Source organism: Mastomys coucha, unplaced genomic scaffold (genome assembly GCF_008632895.1).
Source record: "Mastomys coucha isolate ucsf_1 unplaced genomic scaffold, UCSF_Mcou_1 pScaffold21, whole genome shotgun sequence".
NCBI classification, from domain to species: Eukaryota; Metazoa; Chordata; class Mammalia; order Rodentia; family Muridae; genus Mastomys; species Mastomys coucha.
The window spans coordinates 123,057,515-123,075,922 of NW_022196904.1; the positions used below are offsets into that span (position 1 = coordinate 123,057,515).

The 18,408-nt window shown below is 44.7% G+C and overlaps 1 protein-coding gene across 1 annotated transcript in view; it reads right to left on the minus strand.

Annotated features, from left to right (window-relative positions):
- Positions 1-18,408, minus strand: part of Adam12 (ADAM metallopeptidase domain 12) — a 335,037-nt gene that overhangs the window by 13,312 nt on the left and 303,317 nt on the right. Inside the window, exons 15-21 of the mRNA XM_031388629.1 lie at positions 15,489-15,597; positions 15,181-15,379; positions 12,258-12,335; positions 8,623-8,731; positions 5,629-5,764; positions 4,888-4,996; positions 3,302-3,478 (exon numbers count right to left, since the gene is read on the minus strand). Coding sequence (XP_031244489.1) covers positions 3,302-3,478; positions 4,888-4,996; positions 5,629-5,764; positions 8,623-8,731; positions 12,258-12,335; positions 15,181-15,379; positions 15,489-15,597 — 917 coding nt within the window. The remainder of the gene's footprint in view (positions 1-3,301; positions 3,479-4,887; positions 4,997-5,628; positions 5,765-8,622; positions 8,732-12,257; positions 12,336-15,180; positions 15,380-15,488; positions 15,598-18,408) is intronic.

Here is an 18,408-nt window from a genome sequence, read left to right on the forward strand (position 1 = left end):
GTCCCAGCTTGGCACTGTGCAGACATGGCGTTGCTGAAAGAGAGGTCTAAGAAGCCTCATGATGAGGGAATTCACTGGGTTCCTGCAGAGATAATCTTTATTGTGCACTGTGTAAAGATTATTGTATTTTACAGATTCCCTGTGGGAATACTGGAAGTGTGTGTGTAAGGCACTGGGTGGTGGGCATATCCCACTACTTACAGCTCCTGTTGTATTCTCCAGTAAGCCCACAACCTAGACATGTTTAGAATGTGCCTGTTGCCCTACAGCAAGGTAAACCAAGATAATCCTCTCTTCCATTTGTTTTTCTGGCCCATCAGCAGTCCACAAAACCAACTGAAGACATAATACAAGGTTCCTAACTGGTAGTAAGTGGGAGAAAAAGTTGTGAGCATTCAGGGAAAGAGAGATTCACAAAAGGAAAAGATATGTTGATGCAATATTCAAAACCAGAGTTCCTGATATGCCAGAAATCAGAATTATAATAAGGGACAGAAATTCCTTTAAAAAGCAATGCCTGTTATATGAGCAAAGAAGACTACCTTACTGTTCTATTTTAAAGAATGCAGCCAGAGACAGCACCAGATAATTCACAGAACCCACTACCGAAACAGGGCCATGGTGCTTGCCAACAGCAGCTCAGGATGGCCAGTTCTGGATTTCTTGTACAGTAACCTGTTTATAGCCCGAAACCGGCCATGATACAAGTTTTTAGATCAAAGAAATGTGCTGAAATCAAGACTTTTTTTTTTCCTACTGAGAACTGCTAGATATGAAGTAATTTGAGTGTTATCAGCAATAAAAGAAATACAAAAGGAAATAGGTTGTGACTGACAAGATGGACTAAACATAGCTTACTTTATTCTTTAGTACTTGCAACAAAAATATCATTAAGTAACTGATAGAAAACTGAAAATTATAGAAAGAAAGATTATCTGGTGGACTCTAGACTCAAGGAACTACTCAGTGGTGGGTCCTTCTGTGTGCATATGGATGCGTGCCAGAGCCCTATCCAGGATGTATAAAAGAAGCAATAAGAAAGTGAAATATGTAAATACACACAATCTGGAAACAACTAAATGCCTCCAAAGAAATAAAAACAAACTCAATAAAGTCTCCCCTAGGAAGAGGGTTGTCCAGGAAACAAATATTTTGACCATATATGATCTTATTCCAGCTTAACCACGGAGAAACACCCCCCCCCCCAAATAAGCAGTCACATTACTTTCTTGGATCAGAGACTGTGGAAAGAAATTGGATTTCTTATCATGGTACAGTCTAGACAGAAGGGAAAGAGCCTATCCCACAAAATCTCAACCTAAAATTCTATACCCAGCCAAAATATCCTTCAATGAAGAAAAACATTTTTAGATAAAGGGATGCTAATACCATGCCAACAATAGGCTTGTTGCAAAGAATAATGAACAAAATCTTGTCATTCAGAAAGGAAAAGATGAGATGTATAAGATCAGGAAAGGGAAAAAGCTGAAGGGATCAATATATGAGCATACATAATCAACTTCTCATTGGTTTTGAAAAATCTGTTTGGCTGAGAGCAGAAATTCCATCCGAAGTGGCTCTTGATGCCCATAAAGGCCACTTAAAATATGTATATACATGTATCCAAATGTATGTGTACCACATGAAAGCCTGCAGAAATCATGTGGGTTCTGAAACTTGAACCCAGGTCTTCTGTAAAAGCATTAAGTGTTCTTAACCTCTGAGCCATTTTTATAGCTCCAAAAGCTATGATTTTAAGACATCTATTATTTAAAAACAAGGACAATGAGACCTAAAAGCTCAGGTTTCTGCATTTTCCTGAAGCAATAAAATACTGGCACCAAGCTATGACGATCACAGATTGATTTCCAGAGAGGTGTTTTTTCCCCCCTCAAGGCAAATTTTGACCCTCAGGAGACAGCCATTTTTGAAAACGTGACTACAAGTGTTATTATCAATTGGTAGGGGTCAGTGCTCCTTAGCTTCCCACAAAAGCAAAATGAACTCTCACATAACACTTACCTAGCCCAAAATTACAAAGTATAGAGGAAACAACACTGTATATAAAGGAACTAAGAAAATATTAGATCAACACAAAAACTGATGTGCTCAGGCACATTTATCAGGATCTGATTGAACTATTAGACAGAAAATGGAGACTTTTTTTTTTAATCTATCAAATAAGCAAAGCTTTTAAACACCAATCTCTATCTTTGTTATCATGACCTTGCTGGTGTCAATGGGAGAACCTGAATACATGCAATACTCTAAGCAAACATTTACCTTTATCCAGCTACTTGTGTGTTTTTCAGTTTCATATTTCACTTGAATCTTTCCTAAAGGAATAAAGAACTCCAAAATGTATCTGTCTAGCTCTTCCAAACAACTGTTTATAAAACAAAACCCACATCTCTCAATACATCCACTCTCTCACAGGTAATTCTGCATCCAAGCAGCATGCTGCTGTTAAAAGAACATTTTTCTAGGCTCTGCAATGACAAGGTATGGAAAAACAACTTTCAGACAGAAGCAGGTTGTCAAGCTACATACACAGAGAACGACCTCTATGTTAAAGATATGATTATAAATATATAAAAATAATAATGGGAAAATATAATACTAGCATTTAAAAGTGATTCTGTTTCATTATTCAAGTTGCCAGCAGTACTCATTGGCTTTCTAAAAATGTTATGGTTGAAATCCCAGCTTCTTCAGCTGTGGGTCTTTAACTCAACGTGCAGCAATCTAAAGCAGTTTCAGACTCAAATGTGTACTGTATCTGTGGTGGTCTGGAAGTGCTTGCCTACGTCACCTCCTGTGACTTGACGGCAGCCTTGGTTCTGAACAAACAACACAGACCATCACACCACGTACCACTGACAAACACTGCCCAGAATGCCTCAGCTCTGATTTAATACTGTTATGTTTTCTATTCACACAGAAACATAGACTTTAATAGTTTCTTATCATTTCTTACCTATCTACCCAGAGTCCTATAAAAATTCCTCAGGTAAAAAGTACTCACAGTAGAAAAGTTTTAAGTTCTGGTTTCAGTGATACATTATTCTGATGTGGAAACAACTCTTGAGTATTTTAAAAATTACTAATTATAAAATACGAAAGTGTCATATGATTGCTATTCTATAGGCACTGTATGTGGGTTATCTTAGTCAAACATCTGATTAACTGAGCTCCATTTCATATAGTCACTATGTTAAACAATTTGCCCAAGTTTACATGTTAGCAAGTAGCAGAGCCTGGATTTGAGCTGCATCCCACCCTGTCAGCAAGGGAGGCATACCTGGGCTTGCCTGACTGCAGGATTGGCAGGCAGGGGCCTGGCAGGGCCACTGGGTGCACGTGGGGCCTGGTGGAGAGGCAGGAGCACTCGCTGAGGTGGCTGAGGCTGAGGGGTGCTGGCTCGAGCATTGAGGGGCCGGCTGATGTCGATGTTCTGGCATTTCAGCGAGTGCCTGTCCTGTGTGGTCAAAGCAGAGTCAGCCCCGATGGCTTTCGCTATCCAAGCAAGAACAGCGCTAACTGGTCTGTGACCCCTGTCTATGTGGGAATCGAAAGCCCAGAGTGTCCATACGAAGAGCTGCATTTACTTATTTATATTTCAGGATTCTATAGGAAGCACCCCCTAAATCTGGAATAGAGAGACGTGTTTTTAATATAGATTAAAAACCAAACAAACATTGAAACCCACAATGGTGACAGTGGCATTTGGAAGGCTGAGGCAGGAGGACTGAGAACTAGAAGCTAGTGTTTGCTATAGAGACGATTCCACCTCAATCAATCCATCACTGGGCTGGGTTAATTAACAAAAGAAACTTGAAGTACCAAGTATGAAGACACAGGCTGGATTGCAAGGTGTGACCTTAGTGCGCACGTGGATTCTGTGAGCTCTACCTGCTCCAGAGGCAAGGTGCTCAGCTCCGGACAAACTTCCTTGTGTTTGGAGAAGGAACAGAACTGTTGCAGCTGATCTGGTATTCCACACTCTTTTTTTTTTTTTTTATAAATACCTTTATTGAGGTATGATGGTTCCCAGTTAACTGAATGTATTTAATGTTGCATAATTAAATAATTGTATTCTTTTTGTTTATCTTGTTTTGTTTTCCAAGACAGGGTTTCTCTGTGTAGCCCTGGCTATTCTGGAATTCACTCTGTAGAACAGGCTGGCTGTGAACTCTATCGCCCTCTGCCTCCTGAGTGGTGGGATTAAAGGCCTGCACCACCATCACTTGGCTAAGTGCTCTTATTCTTTAACCAACTTTTTGTTTTGCATCTGTGTTTTTGTGTTTTGAACTAAATATGCTCCTCATATACTGAGATTACAGGCATGTACTATAGTGGAGTTCAATAGTTAAGACTTCTGTGCCTAAGTAAAGCATTGAGACATTGGGGAACCATGGGATAGCTAAGGATAAGGATATAGCTCTTTCAAAGAATAGAGTGGGCATGGCCTCCACAGTTCTGGGCAAAACTAAGGCTCAGTGGAACTGAGACATGGGCCAGAAAGCTCACCTATACGTAGCTGGTGGCCCTGGGAATGAAAGGAGGGGCCTAGTAGCAAGAGTTGGCTCTAGCTGTGTTCCCAGTGGGGCTGCTGGGAACTAGGTCTAGGTCACTGCAGAGATTGATCATGGTTTATAATATCCACATACCCTACTGTGTTTGGACACTGGCTGCCTTATCAGAATTGTTTAGGGACCCAGAAAGGTTACTCTGGGGCCTAACTCCAGGCCCTGACTATTGCAGGGCAGTGAGTAGGGTTATGGTTGAAGCAAAAGTGCCAACTAAGCATTTCATGGAGATGATGGAGCCCTATCTTCCCATGCAACCTCACACTTTCTCAGCGCATTAAGTTCTTGTGCAACCTACCTTGGGGGTGTTGACATGTGGTGACCGGCTCATCAGCGGGCCTTTTCCGAGGGTGTGGTGAGCCTGGCCAAGGTGAGGGCCACTGGGTGCCCGGGAAGAGTGCACACACCTGCAAGGCAACCCAACAACTGCTAGGCAAGGGCTTGCCCTCCTCCTTGCTCTAACTTCTCACATCCTACTCCTGTGGATACTTAGACTGTCACTTATTTTAATTCCATGGGACTAATCTGCAGGGGAAAAAATGATCTAACATGCCTATGAGATGAAAAATGAACATTGATCCCTGCTCTCCAGCCACTGTTGTGCCAATTTAGTTAACTGAAAACCACAGAAACTTAGCTTTGGGCACACAGTAGATGTTTTGCATGAAGCTGGCATGTCAGCGATTGTGTCTCCGAGCACATTTGGGCCCAAAGCTCTTCCATCTGAGGAACACATTCCAGTGTCCACATGCCTTGTAAAAAACACTAATGCAAAGATTACAGAAGACCCATTTGTGGAATTCACCAACACATGGCTTATTTATGTGATGGACAGCAACATAGCTAGAAGAGAGAGTCAAAGAGACAGCTGGCCTGGCAGACATTTACAAAAACAAAAACAAACAAAAGCAACCCAAAGACCCAGTGTTACTCTACAGAAAATCTGCCCCGTCCTTTGCTGAGGATGGTGCCACTGACACAGAGATAGACAGTTTGTTGAATATTCTTTCAGCCATTGGTTTTTGAAGAGATGACATACCTTAGCTTTTCCATGGTGGTTTTCTTATGCGTGAACAGCAGCCGCATCAATGTCTTCCTTTTGAGATACACCACAAATCCAGCGGCAAGCAGACACAGGACACTCACCAGGATTCCTACAGTCAAGCCCTGGTTATCTGAAACAAAACACATTTGGCTCAGGGGAGGAGGCTGTTCCAATAAAATATGGGAGACACTGAGCCATGACATTTATGGCAGTGCGAGCTCTAAAGGAACAAACAGAACCAGAGCACGTAAATCCCTGAATGACGTCCTAATAAATTAGTCTCTCTTCAAAGAGCATGTTTGAGCTCTGGTCTATGCCACCTTCGCCTGTGATGACTCTGGCACTTGTTAATGCAGAGACATGGTCTGGCAGGTAGGACCCTGGCTGGGCCACACAGATTTCCCTAGGCATAACCATAGCAGAGTGAAATATTGAACCACACAAGGTACCAGAGACCATCTTACCACGATTGGAGGCTCCCCCAAAAAAACCATCCACATGACTGGCAGAGCATCATAGCTGGTCTCCTGGTCAAACACAATTCCTTTCAGGCTCTTAGTAGCATCCTGGGGCTTCAGGTAGAGTTCTGTTGCCCCATAACAAATGTAAGAACAATTTTCACTTCCTTACTTCAACCTGTAGGACTTAAGCTGATCTGTATATACAATCAAAGCCCTTCCAGGTCTTAAATGGTACTTGGACACCTCACCTCAGGATTGCTTGTTGACATGAGGACAGTGCCATCTTACTAAGCTGCTCTAGCCAGTTACCCAGTCAGCATCAGGACTCTACTGCCCAATCTGTAACCTGGGAGCTACCACCCTCAGTGATTGTCATCCTGTCCTTCTCCACCCTGACTCCAGGCCTTGGAATAGCCAGTTGTTTGTACTTGAAGTATCTCTACTTTGTTGAGCTCTCTGTTCTAGGACAGGGTCTCATAGAGCCCAGAGTGGCCTGAGATTTGCATGTAGCCTAGGGATGGCTTGAACTGATCCTCCTGCCTCCACTTTTCCACTGCTAGGATGAAACGCAACATATCACCTTACTCCATGTTGTACTGGGGACTAAATTTGGGGCTTGATACATCCTATATGTGGTGGTTTGAATAGAAATGCCCCCCCCCCATTGACTCATGTGTTTGAATGCTTGCTCCATAGGGAATGGCACTATTAGGAGGTGTGGCTTTGTTGGAGTAGGTGTAGCCTTGTGGGAGGAAGTGTGTTACTGTGGTGGCAGGCTTTGAGTCTCCTATGTCCAACTTATGCCCCGTGAGGCTCACAGTCTCCTGCTGCTGCCTGCAGATCAAGATGTAGAACTCTCATCTCCTTCTCTAGCACCATGTCTGCTTGCATGCCACCATGCTTTCTGCCATGACTACAATGGACTAAGCCAGCCCCAATTAAATGTTGTCCTTTATAAAAGTTGCTGTGGTCATGGTATCTCTTCACAGCAATAAAACCCTAACTAAGACACTTGGTAAGTACCTAGTGTTGCCTGAGCTCCAGCCTTAGTGCTTCCTGAAGATATCAACAAACATATCAAAGTCCCTCTGACATTTCCAATACTGTTCTTAAGCATGCAGGGCTTCTCTCCTCCCACAGTACCCTTTCTTCCCCTACAGCGGTACCTCTCATGCCCTGTGGGATCTCCTTAATTCTTCTCTAGGATCACCAGTGGACAAATATGCATGGATTTTGAGTGACTGAGTGGCTAAGCCATGGTCAGGCTGGTGAACACCATCGGAGTGTGGGACAGTGAGGCCAAGACAAAGATGATACTGATCTACATGCTCATGTGAAAGGGTGGAGTTCCACAGGGCCCCACCCCTAGACAAAGAACTACAAGCAACTAAGGAATGCTGGCAGTGGGAGAGACAGTCCTCCACAGGAATGAGCCCCTTAATCAGATTTCCAATGCCAAGTGGATAGCCCTGAAATTATATAATTATATACATACAAGCAACATAAACAGATTTAGCATATATTTATACATCTCTATTTCTCTCTCTCTCTCTCTCTCTCTCTCTCTCTCTCTCTCTCTCTCTGTAACTAACACTTTTTCAAACAACATGATTTGAGAGTGAGTGGGATCAGGGAACCCAGGAAAGGGTTGAAAGAAAGGAAAAGAGGGAGGGAAATGATGTAATTATATTTCCAATTTTAAAAATGTCTGTTTGTAGAACTATGCAAAGAGCAGACGGCAAAGTGCACACTATCCTAGCATCCTATCTGCCCATAGCCAACTGCTCAGTGCAAACAGCTACCATGAATACGACAACTGCTCTGACCACTTTCTCTCCTGTGTGCTGTGTCTACACGTGTGGGTGTGTGGGGAGCCAGAGGCTGATATCAGCCACCTTCCACCTTATTTTGGAGACAGAGTCTCTCTCTGAACTTAGAGCTCCCCAATTTGACTAGACTGATTAGCCAGCAAGCCCCGGGGATCTTCTCTCTTTCTTCCTTAGTTCTGGGATCACAAGTATGTACCACCATGCTTAACTACTTAGGTAGGTTCTGTGGACCTACACTCAAGTGGCCAGAACTTTACTGACATTACCACCCCTTAGCCTAGCCATCTTTACCATTAAGAGGTAGCTGGCATACTTTTGCTGTTGTTTTGCTTGTTCCCCTTCCTGCCCCATGCTATCACTCCTCTGATCAGAGTTTTAAATGCACTGAAGTGGCAGCACTCAAGAGCTACCCTTTGCAAAGTCCTTTGAAATGACAGTGACATTCATACACGTTTGGCAGTTCATCATGGAGAAAAGTGTCGCAGGGAGAGAAAATGGCCAACTCAACATCTCAGCTGCATTGAACAGGACCCAGGACCAAAGGAAAGGGAAGGCTGGGGAGGACAATAACATTTAGAATCTGAAAGCTTCAGGCTGGGACAGAGGCACTCAGGGTCCCACAGTGGGCAAGCTTGTCTAGTAGCCCCAGCTCCCAGCAGCCCAGCATCCACTTTCTGGGATACTGGAGCCATATTTACCTGCTTGCCTGATGGGACCGCTGTCTGTGCTTCCTCCAAAGCCAAATTTGTCACAGAAGGGAGGAGCCCAGTGGGCTTCACAGTGGCAATTCTTCCTGTTGTTACAAACCTTCGGGGCAGAAGTGGAGAAGAACATGCAGAGGGGACAGGGTTAGGACACATGAAAGCAAGGGTACTCTGCTAGATCTCCTCACCTATACACGTAGACTCGGTAAAGGCAAGACCTTGAGAATCAGCTCCAAACAGCACCTCAGTGAGTGGGATAGAGCCTGAGGAGCTGAGAGTGGCACAATCTGCCTGTGCTGGGAGGCTGCTGTTGGGAGCCAGCTCTCTTTCCTGGTCTCATTTCTTTTTTAATCCTGGAAAGCTGTGGAGTTGCCTTCTTTGTGGCAGGGAGGGACCCAGAGTCAGACCGCTGTGGCACAGATCTGTCTCTTTCAGACGGGAGATTCAGAGAGGACTCCAGCAGGCTGGGATGGGGGAGTGGGCCTATTGCTGGGTCTCTGATTTTCTGATGTTCATGGAAGTTCACAGGGATCTGTTAAGATTTCTGTGAGCCTACTCTTATCCCCAAATGCCCACTCTTTTAGCCCTCTGTGGGCATTACCTGCTTCTTAGTCACAATACATAATAGGCAAAGACAGTAGAATTCTTACTTGTGAAGAAGATGGCAGGAGAGGGTGCCTTTGCCCTTGCTGTTCCTGGGTAATGCACCCTAATAGGAGACCAGAGCTCCTATGGAAGGACCCAGGAGTCTACTTGACAAGGGTCACTCATGATGGTTCTTCTGCTTGGATTCACTATTGACGTTTATATAGCTCACCAAATTGGATATGAACCAATTGATTTTGAGTGTGAAGACCATTTTTTAATTTATATTTTAATATATATTCATATATAAAAATTATTATAAACACACACATAAATTATATATATATGTATATATATACACATACATATATAATGTTATTTTTTATTTTTATATTTTGAGACAGGATCTCATGTATCCAAGATTGGCCCTGAACTAGCTATGTGGGCCAGAATGACCTTGAATGTATGATTCTCCTGCATCTACCTTCTGAGTGCTGAGAGATTATAGGTGTATCCCATCACACCTATTTTATGAGGAACTTGGGATCATACCTGGGGCTTTGTATATGCTAGGTGAACACTCTACCAACAGAGCCACATTCACAGCCACAGGAGTGTATATGTCTTGTTTTATAGAAAGTAGCCTAAGCTTTGGGAGCAGTAGATAAAGGCCCATCTGACAAAATTGGGGGGGAGGGAGAGGGAGGGACAGGGACAGTGGTAGGAAGATTGGAGAGGGCTGCGCACATCCAGAACTGTGATCCCAGATGGCTGTCTGGTATGTATTTCTCTCTTCCACTTAAACACTGTAAGTCACAGGTGATGAATTTATGGGAGGTTTGTTGTATGGAAGTCAGTGGAACTAGTGAACCAACTCCAGGGCCCTGCATAAAAACACTGGGGCCAAATATATGCCTGAATATTGGGAGGTAAACAAGACATTGAAAGTCTATTGTCTTCCTTGTGGTGGCTCCCTGATCTAACAGGCTTCTGTGAAGAATCCAATCACTTGTCCAGTTGTTTTCATCTGTAGAGGCCAGCAGTCAACAAAGCCTGTGAGAAGCAGGGATGCACTTTCTAGGACATTCCTATTAATCAGGACTCTTTTACAGAGCACCTGTGATCACTGGGTTACAGATATTTTTCTAAAGGTTTCTAAGGGATGGACTGACCCAGGTCTTTTTTTTTTTAGTGATGAGGCCAAGGCTCATGTGGCAGGGATGGTGTGTCTACATAACGTGGGCTGGTCAAGAGCTAGTAGGACAGACAGCTCTCTAGTGTCTGTGGTATATCCTGCATCTGTGGCAAACCATCTATGAGGCTCACACAGTGCCTGGTGTAGTCTTAGCTTGAGGCAGGAAACTGCTATCTAGATACCCTATTTGGAGGTACTGGTGGTAAGCCAAGTCTTATCATAGAGGCATTGGGTCTAAGCTACTTGTTACTAAAATGTCTTAGCTTCTTTTCTGACGTTGTAATAAATTACTCTGAAAGAAAAAATGTAAAGGAGAAAGGGTTTATTTTGGCTCACAGTTCCATGCCTATCACAATATGGAGTCATGGTGATAGTAGCTTGAAGCAGGCAGCCACCTCACATTCATATCAAGAGTTTGGGAGCCATGAATGCTGTGCGCAGCTCACTTTTTCCTTTTTATACAGTTCAGGATTCTAGCCCAGGGAATTATGATACCCACACCAGGCAGATCTTTCTACCTCAAGTAACCTACTCAAGATAATCTTCCACAGGCATCCATAGAGGATCATTTCCCAGGAGACTCTAGATCTCAGAAAGTTGACAATTGATATTAATTATTACACTAAGTCACAGCTGGCTGTACTGGAAAATACAGTCCTTAGAGTTTGCCAACATGTATAAGAAACCTATAGATACCAGAGAGAGAGGCCTCTGTTCTACTTTCTCTGGGCCAGCGAGGTTACTATGGACACACCCTCACTACCACATTGACCTTGGCCTCATCAGTAAAAACAAAAGGGCCAAGCTAGTTCATCTATCGCCATTAGAAAGAAATCTATAATTCAATGAAGACATGAAGAGAATCCATTTGACACTGAGTCAGCTGAACACAACATCAACGTGCCTGTCTGAGGCAGACTGGCGATCCATCATGGTTTCAGCATGGTGGTGATTTTACAAACACCCCCCACCTCCGCCCAATATTCCCAAGTGTCTAGATATTCTAAAAATACAATTTAGAGCACGGTTTCTGTAGAAAAGGCTTCCGGAGGACAAATGAGCCATTGGTGTGGCTAATCAAGATTAATACCATCCCACTGGAAAAAAAATTAACTGCATCAGGAAAAATAAATTACGTTTCGAACAATTAGAGCCCCTTTTCTTCCCTAAGGCTCCTCTGAACTTGGCAGTACGTGGTGGTCAAAACCCATGGCAAGGGCATTCAAGAGCATGTGGTCGGTAGATCTCATGTCCTCATTTTTATCCTTCTTGAAAGTCTCTTGGTAGAGTACAGAGTTTGGGCTGTTGGGAGCCAGAGGGACAACCCTGCTTGAAATGCTAATGTGAGCCCTTTGTGAGGCAAGGTTAGCTCTGAAATTACTTTGAAGATGACAAAATTCTTCCTACATATTGCAGAATGTTAATTCAAAAGATAATTACCTCTCAATCTGATTTTCTTTGTTAAATGAAAGTGACATTTCTCCTGCTACATAAAGGTCAGAGACAGTTAAAGCCTCTGGAAGAGAACATTGAGAAGCTACTCACTGACTACTGTAGTTTCAAGAAACCCCTGGCTAGCAGGGGCTAGAGAGATGGCTCAGTGGTTAAGAGCACTTGATGCTCTTGTAGAAGTCCTGAGTTTGGTTCTTAGCATCTACATGGTAGCTCATAATCATCCCTAATTCTAGTTCTAGGGAATCTGACCCTCTCTCTGGCCTCTGTGGGCACCAGGCACACACACACATACATGTAGGCAAAATACTCAAGCACATAAAATAAATACATCAGAAAACTTAAAAACTCTTAGCTGGCTGTGGGCAGGCTGAGAAGAGGAAACCGATCTACTCACCCCTCGGCCGTGGCACTGCATGGCACACTTGTGAACTCCGAAGACACTGATATTCTGACATCGACGATTGAGGCAGATCTGTGAGAGACACACAGCACAGGCTCAGTACCTCTGCTCCCCTCCCTCACACAGGCACATGAAAAAGAGAAAGCAGGAGGCTTGAGAGATGGCTCAGTTGGTAAAGTATTTGCTGTGCAAACCTAAGGACCCAGAGCCTGTGTTAAAAAGCAAACAAAAAAACCCCAAACAACCAAAACCCAAGTGTGTGCTTAGGAAGCTTCTGGAGTAGGTGGGTCTCTGCTGGCCAGCCTTTCCAACCTAGTAAGCGAGCCTGGGCTGCAGTGAGAGAACCTGTCTTAAAAAACAAGGTGGCTATCACCCAAGGAGACCAGAGGTTGCAACACACGTGTACACATCCTCGTACACCCTCCATACATAGACATGAAAGAGGAAGCAAGGAAAACTTGGAGAAGGCTCTCATTTCAGGGAGCAGAGACGGAGCAGGTTAACCTCTGTTGCTTGGTCAGACACAGCTCCTGGGATCTGACTCGATACTTTGTCCAGTGTGTATAGTATTGAGTTCTTTATATTTAATGCCATTTAAGATAGTTCTAGAAGCGAGACATTATAGCTGATTTTCTCACGAGTTTTATTCAGGGCTTTGGGTCACTGGTGACACAAAGCATTGACAGGAAAGCTCCCCAGGGGTCAATGCAGAGGCTCCATTCAGATTTGCTGAATGGCCTTGGCCAGTTGGAAGTCGCTGTCTCTTAAGCAATGTTCAGCATCTTTCTCTCCTGTAACTTTACAGGTTAGTAAAGAGAAAGGAGGAGGAGTTCACGGTTTAGGATACAGAGTGGTTTCAGTAAGTAGTCTTCCTGCGGGCACATGGCCATCTCACCCGACAGCTGGCAGAGGGCAGAGTGACTGCCCTTCAGAGAAAACAATAGCAGGGGTCAGGGGAGGGGGAGACTGGTGCATCTTCCTTGATAAGGAAACCCCAGGGAGCGGGAGATGATTCTGCCAGTTAAGTGCTTGCCCTGCCACCAGGAGGGCCTGACTTAGAGCCTGACAGCTCACATAAACAGTAGAGCAGGGTGGTGTGTACTTGTGACCCTACAGCTGGGGAAGTGCAAACAGGAAGTGCCAACTGCTCAGCCAGTCAGGCCTACTTGGCAAGTTCCAGAACAGGCAGGGCTACACGGAGAAAGCCTGTCTCAGAAAAAAAAAAAAAAGTAGACCGTTCAGGTAGAACCATACACAAGGCTATCCTCTGGTCTCCATGTCCATGTGCACACACATGTATCCTCACACACAAGAACACACACCCATACACATGCAAGGAAAACGAGGTCACTGAACACAGAAGGATTCCGCTGGGAGGGCCCTTTTGCAGTCTTGATCCTCTTGGCAAGGTCAAAGACACCTGTACATGCCGCAGCACTCTTGGGAACACAGCAGCCCTGGCTTCTCAGACCATAGTTTACAAAATGGGTGTTATAATGTCAAGGCCTGAACAGACGCTAATGTGCTCAGGGTGGAATCAGAAGAATGTGGAATCTTCCTCAAAGAAAGTATCTAGGGTTGGAGAAATGGTGGCTCAGCATTTAAGAGCACTGGGGGTTTTTCCAGAGGACTCAGGTTTGATTCTCAGCCCCCATGTGGTGGTTTATAACTGTCTGACCAGTGCTGGGGATCTAATGTCTTTTTCGGGCTTCTGTGGGCACCAGGCATATATGTGGTGCACAGACATACATGTAAGCAAAACACTCATACACAGAAAAAAAAAGAAAAATAATTTTAAAAAAGAAGAAAGAGTGTCTGTGGCTCAGGACACATGGGAGACATGTGGAGAGGGCATTTTGGCCTCCAGGGTTTTGTGAGGAAAACCTTGGGCTCTGTCCTTTCTTCACCATGACCTCTGAGAGGGACTTCATGATCCTGGGAAAAATGAGCCCTAAAAATGCCAGATGGCTTATCATTTTTTTCCTTGAAACATTGAATTAATTTGCTATCATTTAATCTGATGGAAAATTTGATGAAAAGACAAACAAAAGCAAAACAGAGACTGGAGTGGGAGCTCAGTCTGTGGAGTATGTGCTATGCAGGCAGGAGAACTGGACCCTGTCTCAAAGGGGTTGGGGCGGGGGAGAGAAAGGAGGGAAAAAAGAAAGGAAGAATGCTTAAAGGAATGTAATTAAGATTGTTCATGGGGCCCATGAGAGTGTGTGCATATGCACACACACACACACACACACACACACACACACAATCCTGCATACATGTAGACATACACATATACCACACATGCATATGCTTATGCACATACACAGAATCTATACACAAGTGTTCATATATCCATGTGTACCTGCCTCCCACACACCTGCATACATGCACATATATAAATAATTGTGGCAAAACATAAAGTCCCTAGTTTGTTTCTTTAAAATTTTTGAACTTGCTTTTAACTCTCAAACCATTTCAGCCTTCCTCTTCCCAAAGGATTCCCCTGTCTCTCAGCTGATCCCATACCCTCCTCTATTCCTCTTTTCTCTACAGAGTTTCTGAAGAAGCATCTGACTTCCCCATTTTGGCCAGGTGAGAACAAGCTCCTAAGAGCTCTGGCACATCTGTCCCCAAAGCAAGAAGCTCCACAGCTGTGTTTCTTTAGGAAGTCACTTCCTGGCAGACAGTCTCTTCCTGAGTCCCAGGGTAAAAACAACACTGTCACCAGATCTGTGTCTCAATGGTCAGACTGGGACTGACTTTTTCTTCTAGGTACAAAGAGTTGGATCCCAGAGACCAAATCCTGAGTAGCTTTAGGAAGATCAGCTGACCTCATCCCCTAGTTCCTAAGCAGGCTCTTCCAGTGGGCTGTGTTCCAGACTTACATTAAGATGCAAGTGAGAACTGGGGGACTTACTTTTCCTTCTGCACACTTTGTTCCTGCAAGCACAAGCCCTGGGTCTGGCATGTCATCACCCAAGTACACATGGGTCCCCCGGCACAGAATCCGACCTCCTTCCTGCTGTGGGATATTTGTTTCTATGGAAACAGCATTGGTACCAATGACGGGTCGGCTGGCACCACCTTGACACTGGATTTTTCCACATTTGGCATCTCTGGAAGGGTAAGAATAGACAAGCTCAGAAGAAGGGCAGTGTGGAGCAGGGACCGTGATGTGAGCAGGCTCAGTGCCATTGTGGTGTGTGTGGGGGTGTGGCCTCGTACCTCAGCTCACATTTGACGAAGGCACTCTTGGAGTCTTTGCCACAGTTGCCATAAGGATCTCCTGCAGAGTTGACTCTCTCAAAGCAGATGCCAGGAGCCGGTTTAGCACCTGGAACAGAGGCACAATGGCACCTCCTTCATCACTGTTTCTGACTTTTCTAAGCAGCACCAGGCTGGGGGTGGGGATAGGGAAGGGATATTCCATGTTTTGCGGCACACGGTACCCAGCTGGCTCGGGAGTGGGCTGGTGCAAACCTGGAAGGATCTACAGCTGGCATTCTCTCCTGGCCCCCCTCAGAGCAAGCCCACTCATTTTTCTATATTGTAGGCTTAGATGTGTGACCCAAGGTACGTGTGGACTCTCAAGAGACTAGGCCTGGCTGTGCAATCTGATCAGGTCAAGAGCAGGAAGGAGTTGGCTGGCTGGCTGCAGACGAGGGGAAGCTACTCTCTGTAGCAACATCCCACACAATTCCGGTGAGAAAAGGCAAGCTAGGCAGGCTCCAAGGAGTAGTAATGACTAATGTGTGCGTGTGTGTGTGTGTGTGTGTGTGTGTGTGTGGAGGGGGGTGAGATCAAGAGGAGGGGGAGGGAGGCAGAAATCCTTTGTTTTCAGTCCTACAGAGCTCCAAGAATAAGCACTGGCTGTAATGAACGGTCATTTCTGCAGAGATTGTTCTTACAGGCCATAGCTTTGTAATACCCAATAGTCACTGTGCATAGAAGGAGATGCCCTGGTGGTGGTGGTGGTGGTGGTGGTGGTGGTGGTAGAGTCACAGTAACTAGAGAATCCAAGAAGTGGGCATTTTAAAAATACACAACTTCTAGGCAGGAAAGAGAACACATGATTGAGGGCTGCAGAGCTAAAGCTTTAGAGGGCTCTTATATTTCAGCCATAACCGTATCTTTTGGTAACAGTGAGGGAGTCAGGAGGGCAGATCAAACCATGCCTGGGCCATGTGGTCTTGGCCTGCCTTCCCTTCCACATCAGCATCTGGTTTGGACACTTCCCTTTGCAGCCCTTTCAATGATTAGGAGGTGACTTTCCAAAGTCCAGACCTGCCCTTTGCCTTTCTCTGCTCCCAACTCCAGGGAGTCTCTGTTGGCCTTTCAAGGTGACAATGCAATCTAGAGTCCAATCAGACTTGGTTCATGGCCAAGGCTCCTTTCCTCCTCCCCCTCAATCACACCCATTGTTCCTTAACCTGTGCTGGACCCTTATCAGCTACTAGCAGAAATAGCCACCTCATTCAGCAGCAAAAGCACACACAACTCACCACTGCCACCCTCTTCCCATGTGAGTTAGGCCTGTGCCTGGCCTTGACCTCTGTACTAGCTGCGCCATTCCAGACCTTCTGTTTCTTCTGTTTTGAGACAGGGTCTCACTATGTAGGTCTGGATGTCCTGGAACTTACTATGTAGACTCACAAGTGCTGGGATAAAAAGTGTGTACCACTCCACTACACCTTTCTTTATACCTCTTAAGCATTTTGGACAGGCCTCCTGGAGCGCCTTGTTCAGGTATGCTAGTCCAAGCCAGAACCAATGCTCTGTTGCAGAAAAAGACAAGCACTTGGTCTCTGCAGCATCTTCCTTTTCTACCATAAACTTAATCTCCTTCCCTTGGTTCTGTGTCCACTGACCCTTTCCTGATGAATTGCTTGACTGATTATGACACCAGCTGCTCCTCACTTCCCTCTTAGATAGTGACCATCTGGGTAACACTTCCCAGAGAGTCTGTGCATGCCCAGAGGGATTTCCCTCCAACTGTCAGATACTGCAGAGAGGCACTAGAAAGTTTCAAACCTTTTTGCTGACTCTTCTTATTCCAGGAAAAAAAAATCCAAAAGATGAATTTTAGAGAGGGGCTGGAGAGATGATCGGTAAAGTGCTTTCCAGGACCTGAGTTCAGATCTCTAACATCCCTGTACAAAGCCAGGCACAGCAACATGCACCTACAATCTCAGTGCTGAGGAGGCAGAGACAGGAGGATTCTTAGAGCTTGCTGGACAGTCAGTCTAGCTGAGTTGCTGAACTCCAGGTTTAGGGAGAATGTTTCTTAGAAAATAAAGATTGTGGATAACACTGGATATCTTTCCCATGTGCACAAAAACATGTCTATAAACACAAAATCATGCTACCCACCCACTAAAGTGACTTGTAAAGAGATGTCAGTTTTTGAAGTAACAAGCTTCTTATAATTTGGCCAATAAAATGTTCTCTCCAGCACCTTGAACAATCCAGCATCCTGAGGTTAAATTTACGTCTCTTCCAGGACGTGATGAGGAACAGGAGACTCTATGTTTCAGTTTGCTATTGACACATGCCTAGCCAGGACATGCCTGTTCATGAGCACAGCAACAGCTTGTGATGAGGCAAAGGGAACTGCCATGAGAATGGGAGCAAGCATGACTTCTTCTACCACTGTTAACTGGGAGACAGGATAGAGTCACCTGACTGTGGCACAGGCCAAGTCTATGTATCCTTTCTGTGTTCCTGTCTATGGAGCGTATGATGGGATGTTTTACCTTATGCATCCTTCAGCAGCTAGGAACTGGCAATTCCCATTGGTACCCTGAAACTGCTCTTTTAGCTGGATGGTGGGAGGTGGAACAGGAAGGCAGGGAGGGAATGAGCAGAGCTCTGTGTGAAATGTTGGTCCTCATCCAATTACCTAGTGTTTTTTACTGTAGAGTCTTTGGGCTGTGAGGAGATATCCCTCACAAGAAATAGATATTTCAAGGCTAAAGATTAAGTCGAATCAAGCTTACAATGATGCAGTTGAAACTTTGTCTAGTTTTCATTCCTCATCTGGCTATCTCCAATTTTAGGCTGTAGGCCGATGCTATGCAGGATTCTGGGATACTTCCTGGGGCCAATATACTCTCAGAGCTCATGGGCACTTCTTTTTTTTTTTTTT